Consider the following 15,042-nt stretch of genomic DNA (forward strand, 5'->3'; position numbering starts at 1 on the left):
TGAAACCTTCTAGCAAGTACACGGGCATGGCATTTTTCCTTGTCTATAAAAGTCAATGAAGGCAAAGGAACTGAGATCACTTGTTCAGCGTTGACCTAGGCACTTTTGATTTTTCTTCTTAAAACTAGATTTACTTTAGCATCTCCTATCATGTTTGTTTGCGTACACTAAGCACAAGATGAGTTTGCTGTTAGTAACCCCCAAATAATTACATTAGACTCTTTATTGTAAAAGGGTTTAATGTCACATATACATTGAGCATATTACAAATAAATTCAGTAGTTATTTCATTACATTTTTTTTTTTTTAAGTTTTTGTTGTATTTCTGCTATAAAACTTTAGTGTCAAGAATGTACTGTATATACAATACAATCACTCACTTGTAGAGGTAGATACATTTAAAGTGGCTTTCCATTAGTCTGTTCTTCTTTAAACATTTTAAAAAAATCAAAGTTTTGTAGAACGCCTCTGTGGAGTAGTGTTCCGTATTTAAACTGTCCTATTGTGGGGTACCTGAGATACAGGAGAAAAAAATGCATTGCTGTTTGGCTTTTTCACCCTTTGCATGTTTCCTTTGCACTAGAGGATTATAGAAAGCATGGGAACTGAAGCTCTAATAGGGGGGAAAAACCCACACCTCCACCAAAAAAGAAGGCATAATTTTTGTTGACAACTTATTCTGGTTGTTGAGTTTTGTAGGGGAGCTAGTGTGCATATTGAGGACTTGGTCTTGGTGCAGATAGAAAATTCACATATTTTACATTGTGGTCATGCAACTGTATATTGCTTTTTTTTTTTTTTACCTGAAGCTCTTAACATAAAAGTCTGAACTGTAATCCATGTTAAAATATTCCCTATGAAAGCAATAGGAGCCCCTGGATGCCAGAGGTCAGACCCAAACATATAAAGTCAAAACCCTTGCTGAAAATTATTTGTACTTGGTGTACATTGTCCTTTTTGATTAGGGATTAGTGTTCATTACCTATCCTGTGACAAAGGCAGACACACATTTGGTTCCGAAATGAGATGTGAATTGCTGCTACATGAATTAATTGGTTGTGCAGAGAAGCAGTTTTAATGCCGTTTCTAATCTGACAGTAGGACAGAAGTCTATCCGGGAATTTAGTAGTGTTAAGTAGTCTTTGCCTCGATTTATGCAGCACTGATGGATTCAATGTTCAGCTGCTCTTTGAGCCGGAATAGCTGTTTCAGGGTGATATTGTTTCCACCACATACTATGATAACTAGAGAGGAGAGATCTTGGCTCAGTTTGCCTTCCTTTTGCAATTTCCCCAAAACATTGCTGTAAACTGCTGCTAGAGCAGCTCCACATGCTGGCTCCACAAGCATCTTTTCATCATCTACAGGAATACAAAAAAGGGTCAAATACCATACACCATATGACTTTTTATTAAGATTCTAAAAATATATTTAATTACATGTGATAACTTACCTAAAAATCTCTCAATGGCCATTACTGCATCCTGATCAGAGATTACTTCAGAGAAAACTGGATGTTCTTGAGCTACTTTCAGTGTTTGAGCTCCCACTGTTTTAGCTCCCAGAGTCTTAGCTACGCTGAAGAGGAAACAATGACTAGAGTTATTGGATTTACTTTTACAGCCACATTTTTTTTTTAAAGCATTAGTCATTCCATAACCTGAGGTTGAATAACCCTTTATCTGCCCATGACTTCTGGCTTCTCATCTGCCTGCCATGAGTTCTTTTTTCCTCCTTGCTCCAATCTCTAATATTGACCATTTTTACAACCCATTCCTCTTTATATGCCTTGTTACAAAAATGTAACAGCAATGAAATAGAACTGTAATGGCCTTGTAGGTTGGTAGAATTGGGAACTCCTATGATTTATTTAAAATAGTAAAAGGCAAACTCATAGCATTAAATGAATATTTATATTTCCCTGAGTTCAATTAAGGGCAAATAATTTCTATGACTCTTTGTACTTTTCATTATCACTGTGCACTGCCTTACGAAAGCTTGAATTCGTGTTATCTCAGGCCAATCGATACATGCAAAAAATCAATCATTTATGGACTTGTTCCTGTGCTAATCCTAAAACTGGAGAATCCACTTGTTGATTACCATTCAACTAAAGGCTCCTGTATGACAGCCAAAACAAGTACCCAATTCAATTACTATGAGATGCACATAATTTGTAAATTAAACAAAAAGCTTCCTTTACCCTCCCTGACTGTGCTGAAACCTTCATTTGTGTCTTGCATACTTCACCTCACAGACACTGCAGCTTACAGAGGAAGGAAGTCAGCCAAAAAGTAATAGGCAAGACTAGGTTTGGTCAGGTGTCAAATGAAAAGGTACAGTACAGACTTGTGAATCAGCAGTGATAATGCTAATAGCCATGTTCACTGCAATAATTTTTTCATCCCACGATAGTGCAGGAGCATAAAGCCTACATGACAGGGCCAACTTAACTTTGCTCTGACTTCAAGAGCATTGCAGCATTGTTGCCACTCTATCACATGAACCTGAATAACATGGCCTTCACCTGCAGGATCAACAGGTATTTGTGGAAATTTGTAGGGGGACCAAGAAAACTAAGTGCAAATAGACTTTTAATTAAGTGCAGCACATTATTTTATAGAAGGCTATGGTTTTATTTAAGTTTAAGGTTGTTGATGGCTTACCTGGATATTTCTGGTAAGGTCACTAATTTTCCAGCTTCCACAGCAGCATTTAAGCTATGAGCGCCTTTGGTTTCCATGGCAATGATGGGAACGTCATCCCATCCTACTTCCCGCAGGCCTTGGACCACACCACAGAGCATTCCACCACCACCTACTGACAGGGCAATAGCTCCAGGTTTTGAAGGAAGACTTTCTTTCATCTCTTTCACTAGTGAAGTGTGGCCTTCCCTGCATGAAAAAGAGAGACCATTGTAAAACCTCTGGTTTGCTTAGAAACAAAAGAATCTTGTTACATTTACAATGGAACAGCTGTGTTGAGTTAATTAGACAACATGACCTAAGCTAAGATTCCCCTCTTATTCCCCACTGGAATATATGTTCCAGTGGTGGAACATATATGTTTTAGATTTATAAAGAAACAAAGAGCTACATAGCATGGGATGCAGGAGTGAAACTGATTAAACTAGTTAGCTGCAGCCTAGGAATTGTCCATCACTGCTAATGTCTACATTTGTGTTTTGCATCTCCTCTGTCTGGTGGCATAGTCTCTTCAAAAACCATAAAATTTACAGCCATTGAGGAACAACTTGTTTGTGAGAGTTTACTAGTAACTAGCACTTAATAGCTGTACACGTTTGCGGGGATAAAAGACCAGTAAGTTTCCCAGTGCTCCCATTCTATGATGTTCCTACCACTAGCAGAAAAAATCATTACCAAGAGAAAAAACCAAAAGGAACCTGTCAAAACATAAATATTGGAACCCTTTTCTTTCCCTCACCACCAGTTAAAGCCCCTGATCTGGAATATGTATATTCTTATAAATTGTCCTGATGCTGCACTGGCTGCATTCCTGTTCCAGTTGTAAAACAAAGATAACGGAGACAGCCCCTGAATATGCACCCCTAAAATCAAATCAGCAGTGACAACTCCACACCCTGACCTACAGGATCAATTTTTCTAGATGATTGCTACTGCTCCCCAGAGATAAGGCTGGTGTCAGAGGTTTCTGTTAATGTTTCAATATTCACTTGACTGGTCAACTGTATGTGTTAATGCTGTACTTGTGGCCGTCATATCTTCACATAGCTTTGAGCGAGTTACACCCTTGTTACCTTTGAGACAGTCAGTGAGACTGTATAATAATGTTTAAAGAAAAACATTAGACATTAAATTAGTCTTCTGATCCAGTCTTAATTGGGCAGAATGTTTTTGTCTATGGGGCAAAACACAACTCAAAACAAGCATTTTCAAAGAAACTATGTAGACCAGTAGGTTGGAAAGATTGTCCCCCATTGTAAAGTAGGCCTCCTATTAGGGTAGAAACAAGTTTGGAAGACTTTGAGAGACTATATTGTGCATCCAATCATTACCTATTATCTATAGCCATCTTTAGTGTCTTTCTGAAAATATCATGAATGCTACTATACCAAGGAAAATGCCAGTTCTTTGTGCAGAGGCTAACTAGTATTTCTCAAAAGGAATGTGTCACATTGATAGACCCAGAAATTTCACTCCCATTCAGAGTTTCTTTTCAACAAATCCATGACAAGATGAACCCTCAGCACTGATACCATCTGTCATTGCTGTAGGTCATTCCTTTCATCTACTAATCCCAAATTCTCCATTTACACAACTACCATTCTACTCCACCCTGTCCTAAACTCCTTTGTCTTTGCCTTCATTGCCTAGGCTTTTGTAACATACTTTAAAGATTACTTATTCCTTTAAATACAGGATATACTGTATGTATGGTAATGCTGTCACTTTAAAAGTTCTAGCCTCACACATTTTCTAATGTATTTATCTGAAGGAAACCTTTGAGGTCACAATAAAGATCAAATTAAACTTTCAGTGCCAGCAGATAGCTTTTTTTAATCCACAAATGACTTTCTTTGTCCCAGGGAAGACCCTCCCACGCTGGGTACATTGTAAACATGTATATGATTGAAGCTAAGCCATGACCCCTTCTATTGAAAAGATGAGTGCAAAAGACTCATTAAACAGTAGAGAACTGGACTGTTGAATGGCGGGAAGGTGGCTTAGTTTCAAGGGAGGATTAGTTCTGACATGGGGGCAGAAGTCAATCCTGTATATAAAATGCAACTGGGATCAAGTGGTTCCTCTAGAAAAACAGATGACCTAAGAATGAATAATAGTTCCCTTTTGGTCTGTTAATTACACAAATAAAGTTTCTTTTCATATCTGTTTAATAAGTGCAAAATATTGAATCTTGAGAACTTCTAACATTTGATCTGGTTACCATTATCATCGAGAGCGGACATGAAAGAAAATCCTAAATTCTGGGTTGTCACAAGAACGAGAATACAGGGGACATCTTCCAATGGGGACACTTTGGAGGAATTTCCTCTCATTTCCTGTTTTGACTATGGGACAGGAAATGAAGTGAAATCTCCCCAATGAGACACAGATGGCAAAAAAAAAAAAAAAAAAAAAAAGGTGTCAGGGGTTATAACCCTCCCTTACACTATCCAAATAGAAAAAACATGTTCGACTTTACTTCTTCTTTAAGATCTCATGCACACTGGAATTTTTCTAACACGGCTGTTAGGGGCATCTGGTAATTTCTTTCTTCCTCTAAATGCCTCTGCATGTTAGCCTATATGTCCATGCACACATAGGCAGTTAAAAGTAGAAAAGAATACTCTGCCAGTGAGTCCAAGAGCAGCTTTGTTTTGGCAGAAAAAGCACTTGACGCATGTACACGCATCGAAACACGTATTAACACTAGGCGTGTTTAGTGCTTGCTCTAAATTCATTTCAGTGGCCAAAATAAATTATTATTCTGGCCAATAAAATTAATGCTTTACAAGCATCAAGCGTCATTTTCTGCCAAAATGCTGCTGCCAGGAGGAAAGGCGTCTAGGAGAGATAGCCAAATGGCCAAGATGTGCTGATCTCACACTGCCCAAACATGGTGCCTTGGCATGTCTGTGCTCCTACTGGAAATCTTAAACAGAAAAAGCAGGAAAGCCAGAGAATAGTCAAAGAAATTAAAGGCTAATTGGATGATTTACCAAAAGCAATAGGCAATTCAGTTTGCAAAGGGAATTTGTTCCAGAGCATAGTAATTGTGGGGAAATTTCACTTTGCAAAGAATACCCAATCACATGCAAGGAAAATTAAAAAAAAAAAAACCAGCATTTTTGCTTGCGCATGAATGGGTGATGGAAGTCAGCAGAGCTTCCCCTTATTCACTAAGCACTGGAGAAAATTCTCTTGCAAAGTGAACAGTTTATTTTCTTTTAGTAAAACAACCACTATGTTTCATTATGTATCAGGGATCAGGAGCTTTCTGGGTACCTGAGAGAATTTCACAAATCACAAAAAAGTATTTTCAGTAGTACATTCTCTGTACCAAAAAGCAAAGATAACAGATGCAGTTAATATTTATTTGCTCTGATTTACATAGAACAATTATTGTGGAAAGTACAGTATCTGCTTTTCATATCTAAATTGTGAACATAAAAGTTCACGAAACGCGTAGAGTTCCATGATGTTCTCTAGTTTGTATATTCAACTGGCATTTTGTGAAAACTCAAAATGAGTGTCTTTGATCCAGATTTACAAACACAATCTCCTAGATTGTAAGGTCTAACAAGCAGGGCCCTCTGTTTCCTCTTGTACCAAATTGTATTGTAACTGTTATGTCTACCTTCATTTTGTAAAGCGCTGCGCAAATTGTTGGCATTATAAAAAACCTGTATAATATAATTATGAATTGTCCATAGTGAATCCGTTTGTGTTTTTAAAGGTTACTTGATGTAAAGTAGTTTTAGTTTTTGATATGTACAATGAGAATCTTTTTATCTATTTCTTTGTGTTTTGATGTACCTCTGAAATATCCCTTGAGCACTTGGAATGTTCTGTTTGAACCTTAGTTTCTTGGCTGTCATTCTGATCCAGTTTTGTACTTTCTAAGTCACAATCAAGAACCCGTGCACAGATCAGGTGTTCTTTCTCTACAGCTGGTGCTTTCTGGGTCTACTGACGTAAAGAACTAGAGGTAACTAGCTTCATCATAGTGGGCAGCACAGTGGCTTAGTGGTTAGCACATTTGCCTTGCAGTAAATGGGTCATGGTTTTGATTCCCAACCATGGCACCTCCTGCATGGAGTTTGCATATTCTCACTGTGCTTGCGTGGGTTTCCTCCGGGTGCTCCGGTTTCCTGCCACACTCCAAAGACATGCTGGTAGGTTAATTGGATCCTGTCTAAATTGGCCCTAATATATGTATGTATGAATGTAAGTTAGGGACCTTAGATTGTACGCCCCTTGAGGGTTCGGGACTGATGTGAATGTTCAATATATATATGTGTAAAGCGCTGCGTAAATTGACAGTGCTGTATAAGTACCTGAAATATAAATATATCATAGGAGAAGACAGGAATGGCAGTTTACACATTTCAGCAGAATTTTCCTTTAATGTTTATCAGCCTCCCACTACCTCACATATTTATGAGCCATTTCTAGAACATCCCTCTTTTTCTCACAACCATCATCCAGTTTCTTAGGGTCTATACAGTAAACCAGCGTAAAGGACAACAATGATATGCACAGAACACTAACCCAACAAATAAAAAACATGTTCACTTGTTTTCTTACTATAAACTGAAATCTGAGTTACTGCTCCTCTGGCTGCATTACTATAGTCCTTAAGCACCACATACAAGCCAAGATGTAAGACACAAAAATTCTACTAAATCGTAAGTCATAGATACTTTGAAAGAAATCCTGTTACAATAAGAACATCAAGATCCCAAGAATTGTTATCAGTGGTTTAGGAAATGTTCCAACTAAGTGGTCTTCCTTATCATTTACATACATCAGTTCCTCCTAGATCAAATCTGTATAATCAATCTATAATGTTACTGTTTATTACAGATGATGTTATAAGAAAATAGTTTTACCATATTAAAGGATCATCAAATGGGGGGATATACACCCATCCTGGGTTATTATTCACCAACTCTTTAGCATGCTCAATCGTCTCATCCAGCATCTGCAAGTTAAAGCGGAGACAATTATTATATTATTACACAGGATTTATATAGCGCCAACAGTTTGCTCAGCGCTTTACAATATAATGGGAGACAATACAGTAACAATACAGTTCAATACAAGAGGGATAGGAGGGCTCTGCTCCTTGGAGCTTACAATCTAGGAGTATTATTATACAGGATTTATATAGCGCCAACAGTTTGCTCAGCGCTTTACAATATAAAAGGAGACAATACAGCAACAATACAGTTCAATACAAGAGGGTTAGGAGGGCCCTGCTCCTTGGAGCTTACAATCTAAGATGTACCTTTTGTAATTTAGATGCCTTGATAATGTGTAAAAGCTTTATGTATTCATAAAAAATACATACACGGTTAACAAACAGCCAGGGCTATAAAGGTCCATGGTGCTTAATTAGTGGCCAGAGGGCCTAATATGACCCATTAACCACTTGCCCTCCAGAGGATTCTGGACCAGGCCATTTTTTGTGTTACTTTAAATAAAACCTGGAAGCTGATTGTTCTTTATGTACAGCTGAAACAGATTTTGCACTCTCCAGTTTTAGTAATTCAACCCCAATCAGCTTCCAGGTTTTATTGTCACAGCTTAAAGTGTTACTAAACCCACAACTGTAAAAATCAGTCTGTATATGCAGTAAAGCATGCTTGTTTAACTGGCTGTGAAACCTAATGTGTTAGTCCTCTGCATTGTGTAAAAACAGTGTTTGATCCTGTCTTTTCTGATATTCCCCTTCTTCCACAGTCTTCAATCCATCTGCTGATAGAACAAAGCCTTGGGGGGCAAGCTGTACATTCTCAGTTTGGTATTGATAGAGAATGTGCATGTGATCAGTACAAGGCCAATCAGTGCTGTCCAGACAGAGAGCCATGGGTGCTGCAGCCTCATAGGACAATCAGGGGAGAATGAAAACTCCTCCTACAAGCTTTAACCAGTGCTCTCCTGGACACTGATAGAAGTCACAAGACTGCTCTAACTGCTGATGAGAAAAGGTATTTAGCAATTTATACTTACTAAAATAATTGCATTACATGTTCTGTGTACTGTGGGAGACCAGATATAGTGAATGCAGGATCATGGGTTTAGTAACATTTTAATTGATAACCTGAAGTTAGAAGCTGATTGGCTACCATGCACAGCTGCATCCGATATTGCGCTCATCAGTTTTAGTAAATTAACCCAATTATATATTCCTTTTTACCCTTCATTTATGTATTTGTGGGAAAGTAAAAGGACCATGTGGTCAGAACCTTCAAAACACTGCACTGTGCAAATAGCTGGGCAATTCAGTTAGTTTAATTTACACAATGGGGGGGATTTACTAAAACTGGAGAGTGCAAAATCTGGTGCAACTCTGCATAGAAACCTAATAGCTTCCAGATTTTTTTTCGGTCAAAGCTTGAGAGAACAAGTTGAAGTTTGAAGCTGATTGGCTCCCATGCACAGCTGCACCAGATTCTGAGTGCTCCAGTTTTAGTAAATCCCACCAGTGAGTTCTGTCCAATGGTTCACAGGCTCCGAATAGTGGTGAACATTCCAAGTGCTGGTGGTTTTGACTGTCATATCTAATGTATTAGGGTGCTCGTAGAAATCCTCATAAAAATATCTGACTCATGAACAATATATTGTGAAAATTATCAGTGCACAAACATGACCTCCCATAAGAGCCAGGAATACATGTTATGGGTGCACTAAGTGTTTTTGCCTTATATAGGGGCCCAACAGATTGGGAAAGTCCTCCTGATTGAACAATTATTTATTTCTATCGTCACCCCTGATCCAGGAAAAATACTTCTGAACTACACATTAGTCTGTTCCAAAACCGAAACAATGATTTTAGTTATTTCCTTCCTTAATTACCACAGTTAAAACTAATATTTGTGTTGGCCTTCATGAATGTTGGGACTGTTTGAGGAGCCTAAATCTAACTCGTTAAATACAACTGATAAAAAAAGAGTTTTGTCATAGAATAAGATATAAAGTGTAACTGTTTTACAAATTATGTAACCAGATTATACGCAATACATTTTTTTTTTTTTTTTGCTTTTGACAAGTGCAAATAATTGCATGTTACTGTCTTGTTTTTTTATTTGACCTTTTATGTGAATTTTCATTATTTGCACTAGGATGTAAAAGTTGATGTGTCCTCCCTTTTCCCAGAATCAAGTGATCAAACTGTCATTGTTCCCCCAGCATGCACACACTGTGCACACTTTGGTGCCCATTAGGAGTTCTTTATAATTGGGAATAAACAGAATATTGACGTAAACTTTAAATTCTGATAAATCCCTTGCTGTGTTGATGGCAGTCTCCCAAAGGCCACAGCAATAAACACTCCATGTGTAATAGATTATCTAGCAAGCGCTACCTTAAAAACTGTTAATGATATGACAGAAAAGCAGCTGGAACACCAGAAAAAGGTAACCAATACACCTTCCAGAAAAATATAGACAGTATATAGGTGCAGCGCTATGAATAATATAGACATGTAATAAACCAATGACAATAATCAGCGTGCAATAGCGTGGTGATTAAAGTAATACAAGGTATATGGTATAACGTCCAAATAAAACCATGTGATAAGAAGATCCTGTAGAATCCCAGTTTGTAGTGGGAATATGTGATCCAGAGGTGATAGATAATGAAATAGAATGAGCACTCACCAGAAGTGCATATTAAATACGCCTTAGGAAAATCATCCGTCTTATCTGGCACGTGAAGGTTCTTCTATATTCCGAACAAGCTGCATTCACTACCAACTATCTGGTCATAGGACAGGATCCTGGGGTTCAACTTTTCCTTATTCATTCACAGCATCATCAAGTCACCTTTACGGGCAGGCACTGCAGAGGATGGTGCTCCCAGAGAGAGCCCAATAAAGGACATCACATAGTGTGATACTGTTTAAGGAACTTTATTGATGTAAATCAGATAAGAAAAGACAGATACTAACCAAAAATTTAGGATGGCCACCAGCGGTGGCTAGATGTCCAGAAGCTGTAGCCCCTTGACGCGTTTCGTGCTAAGCACGTATTCATAGGGTGCAGGGCTTACCTGCACCCTATGAATACGTGCTTAGCACGAAACGTGTCAGAGGGCTACAGCTTCTGTAGCTCTAGCCACCGCTGGGGGCCATCCTAAATTTTTGGTCAGTATCTGTCTTTTCTTATCTGATTTACATCAATAAAGTTCCTTAAACAGTATCACACTATGTGATGTCCCTTATTGGGCTCTCTCTGGGAGCGCCATCCTCTGCAGTGCCTGCCCGTAAAGGTGACTTGATGATGCTGTGAATGAATAAGGAAAAGTTGAACCCCAGGATCCTGTCCTATGACCAGATAGTTGGTAGTGAATGCAGCTTGTTCGGAATATAGAAGGACCTTCACGTGCCAGATAAGACGGATGATTTTCCTAAGGCGTATTTAATACGCACTTCTGGTGAGTGCGCATTCTATTTCATTATCTATCACCTCTGGATCACATATTCCCACTACAAACTGGGATTCTACAGGATCTTCTTATCACATGGTTTTATTTGGACGTTATACCATATACCTTGTATTACTTTAATCACCACGCTATTGCACGCTGATTATTGTCATTGATTTATTACATGTCTATATTATTCATAGCGCTGCACCTATATACTGTCTATAATAAACACTCCATGCCCATCCCCTCTGTTTGTAAGTGCAAGTACTGTAGCTACTGTATGGCCAACTTTAGAGTAAGCTTACCTCACCCACTACGCATACTGTTGCTCCTTCATCCTTAACCCTCTGAATGGTAAAGGCTGGAGTAGTGGTAGGGACAAGGATGGTGGCAGGAATTGACAGCATGCGGGCACTGTAAGCAGCTGCCAGGCCAGCATTACCACCTGTAATAACAAACTGTTGTTAATAGAAAGCTTGATGCATATCTAGTATGCTGTAATCAATGTACTGAGGAACATATCTAAAACAAACTATTCTTTTATGGCTTAAAAAATTAAATTCGATGTTCCACTTTGTTTTAAGCTCTATAGTGATGTTAAAGCAGACATAAATCCATAACTTTTTGTTAGTTTTGGATAGCATGTGGAAGGATAAGAACCTCTTTCAGGTTTTTAATGCTGTTTATCTCCCATTCAAGGAGAGCTTAAACCGCTTCCTTTTCCAGGCAGTACTAGTAGCATGGAGAATAAAGCTATATATGGGGGCCAAATAAAGAAATTACACTATATTGCCAAAAGTATTGGGACACCCCTCCAAATCATTGGATTGATCCAATCACCTCCATGGCCACAGGTGTATAAAATCAAGCATCTAGGCATGTAGACTACTTCTCCAAACATTTGTGAAAGAATGGGTCGCTCTCAGGAGCTCAGTGAATTCAAGCATGGTACCGTGATAGGTTGCCACCTGTGCAATAAGTCCATCCATGAAATTTCCTTGCTACTAAATATTCCACTTAACAAAGTGAAAGTAACTGGAAACAACAGCAACTAGGCCACAAAGTGGTACGCCACATAAAATGACAGTATGCAAAAGAAAAACAAACAGAGGGCGCATGGGCTTAGTGCATTACCTCAAAAAAACATTTATTATATAAAAGAAGTGGTAATATACTCACAAAGGATACCAGTGTCAAGGGCACATCATATAAAATACAACTAGGTCCAGTCTCACTGAATGATATACCATTTTGGTACTGGCTCTGAGAAAGAGGCAAGTCCTCAAAACGCATCAGCTGGTTGGAGGTCTAAAAATTCCCTCACAGATATCATTCAGTGCTGTATTTTATATGATGTGCCCTTGACACTGTTATCCTTTTTGAGTATATTACCACTTTTTTTATAAAATAAATTCTTAATTTGAGGTTATCCTTTTGCATGCCGTACATTTGGATTTCCTTGATCCGTTGAGGGCAGCAAGGCATGCACTGTTTAAGGCATCCCACATGTGGTTCTAGCCTCTGTAGAGTCCATCTTCCAGCACAGGAATATATGCATATGCCATTTTTGACATAAAATGACAGGGGGGTCAGTGCATGGTGAAGCGCACAGTGCGCAGAAGTCGCCAACTGTCAACAGAATCAATAGCTAAAGACCTCCAAACTTCATATGGCCTTCAGATTAGCACAACAGTGCATAGAGAGCTTCATGGAATGGGTAACCATGGCCAAGCTGCTGCATCCAAAGTCCAAACCTTACATCACAAAGTGCAATGCAAAGCATCAGATGCAGTGGTGTAAAGAACACCGCCGCTGGACTCTAGAGCAGTGGAGATGGGTTCTCTGGAGTGACAAATCACACTACTCTGTCTGGCAATCAGATGAACATTCCTGGGTTTGGCAATTGCCAGGAGAATGGTACTTGCCTGACTGCATTGTACCAAGTGTAAAGTTTGGTGGAGGGGAGGGGGAGTTATGGTGTGGGGTTGTTTTTCAGGGGGTTGGGCTTAGCCTCTTAGTTCCAGTGAAGAGAACTCTTAAGGCATCAGCATACCAAGACATTTTGGACCATTTCATGCTCTCAACTTTGTGGGAACAGTTTGGGGATGGCCCCTTCCTGTTCCAACATGACTGCTCACCAGTGCACAAAGCAAGGTCCATAAAGACATGGATGAGCAAGTTTGGGGTGGAGAAACTTGACTGGCCTGCATGTCAACCTGATAGAACACCTTTGGGATGAATTAGAGCAGAGACAGTGAGCCAGGCCTTCTCGTTCAACATCAGTGCCTGACCTCACAAATGCGCACCTGTAAAACTGGTCAAACATTCCCATAGATACACTACTATACCTTGTGGACAGCCTTCCCAGAAGAGTTGATGCTGTTATAGCTGCAAAGGGTGGGCCAACTCAATATTGAACCCTACGGACTAAGACTGGGATGCCATTAAAGTTCCTGTGTGTGTACAGGCAGGCGTCCCGATACTTTTGGCAATACAGTGTATTTCACAGGACAGACTTGGCCAAAGACTCTGGAGGTCACCCTCCTGTCTATTATCCCAGGCTCAATCTCGAAAATGAAAAAAAGTCTACGTTTTCTCCTTTTAGCTGTCCGGACGTTGAAACCCAGACATTGGAAATCTCAGTCAATGGCTTGTGTACATGAAAATCACACTAAATTCATGATGTCATGGCATGCTTGGATCAAATTCCCCTAAATACTAGCCTTCCTGTAATAGTCATGGCACTCTTTCAAGATGATTGAAATAGTGTGATCGATTGGCTGGCTGGCTGGGTGTCCTCTTTTTTTTTTTCCTTCTTTGTTCTCCACTCTCTCTCCATTTGCTTAGTTTCTTCTATATCTCCCCTGGATTCTTCTTCCCCCCTTCTTTGTCTATGCAGTGTACACCTACAATTTTGATTGACCCCTGCCCTATTTACAGTGGATTATGAAAGAGGGATTCTTATAGCTGTTCTGGACACAGTGTTTTATACTGTCAGTGGTTATTTTTTTCTAATACTATCTAGCAACTTGTTGAGCATGCAGTTTGTCAGAGCTGTGGATTCTTTCCAACCTTCTGTTGGAGAATGTAGAAATATGACCACCTATCCATTGCATGATGTGTCAAGGAATATGCATTGTGTCATAGTACTATGGATGTTGATCTGGTTGGGATCTATGCACACTGTAATTCTGTCTCTTCCTGTTTTAAAACTAAAAATTAAATAAAACTTAAAAAGAGAAAAAAAAAAGTGTTGAGCTGCTTTACCATTACTGAAGCTTATAACAGCAGAATGAAGAATTTTATTTTTTAAAGGAAAAGTTCACCTTTGGAACATGTTACATGTTCCACCCCTTTTTAGGGTGGAACATGTAGCAAGCTCCCATAGCCGCAGCCTCCCCTCCCTTTGACAGATAGCACAGGGAAAAGTTTCCCTGTACCATCTGTCAGATATTATGGGAAAGTACCACACGGTTACGTCACTTATTCACAGTGAATGAGTGCCTACAAGTTCCGGCCTTAGCGGCTGTGGGCTTGTAGTTTTCAAAGCACTGCCACGGCACTGTGGTAGTTCATTGAAGCTTTCTGTCAGTATATTTGCTTGCTCATACATCCCGTAGGGCAAGCTGATATTCTGAGTGGAGGAATTTGACTGGCCTCCACATCAACCTGATAGAACATCTTTGGGATGAATTAGAGTGGAGACTGCGACCCAGGCCTTCTCGTTCAACATCGGAGCAAGGTCTATAAAGACATGGATGAGCGAGTTTGGAGTGGAGGAATTTGACTGGCCTTCATGTCAACCTGATAGAACATCTTTGGGATGAATTAGAGCAGAGACTGGGAGCCAGGCCTTCTCATCCAACATCAGGGCCTGACCTCACAAATGCACATCTGGAAGAATGGT

At 39.4% G+C, this 15,042-nt stretch overlaps 1 protein-coding gene across 1 annotated transcript in view; it reads right to left on the reverse strand.

The window, feature by feature from the left end:
* Positions 1–221: 221 nt before the first annotated feature.
* The window catches only part of SDS (serine dehydratase), a 37,771-nt gene continuing 22,950 nt past the window's right edge, over positions 222–15,042 (reverse strand). Inside the window, exons 4-8 of the mRNA XM_089691223.1 lie at positions 11,441–11,580; positions 7,595–7,686; positions 2,667–2,894; positions 1,454–1,578; positions 222–1,361 (exon numbers count right to left, since the gene is read on the reverse strand). Coding sequence (XP_089547349.1) covers positions 1,153–1,361; positions 1,454–1,578; positions 2,667–2,894; positions 7,595–7,686; positions 11,441–11,580 — 794 coding nt within the window. The 3' untranslated portion in view covers positions 222–1,152. The remainder of the gene's footprint in view (positions 1,362–1,453; positions 1,579–2,666; positions 2,895–7,594; positions 7,687–11,440; positions 11,581–15,042) is intronic.

Source organism: Staurois parvus, unplaced genomic scaffold (assembly GCF_062004578.1).
Source record: "Staurois parvus isolate SC_StPar_1 unplaced genomic scaffold, SC_StPar_1.0 ptg000556l, whole genome shotgun sequence".
NCBI lineage: Eukaryota > Metazoa > Chordata > Amphibia > Anura > Ranidae > Staurois > Staurois parvus.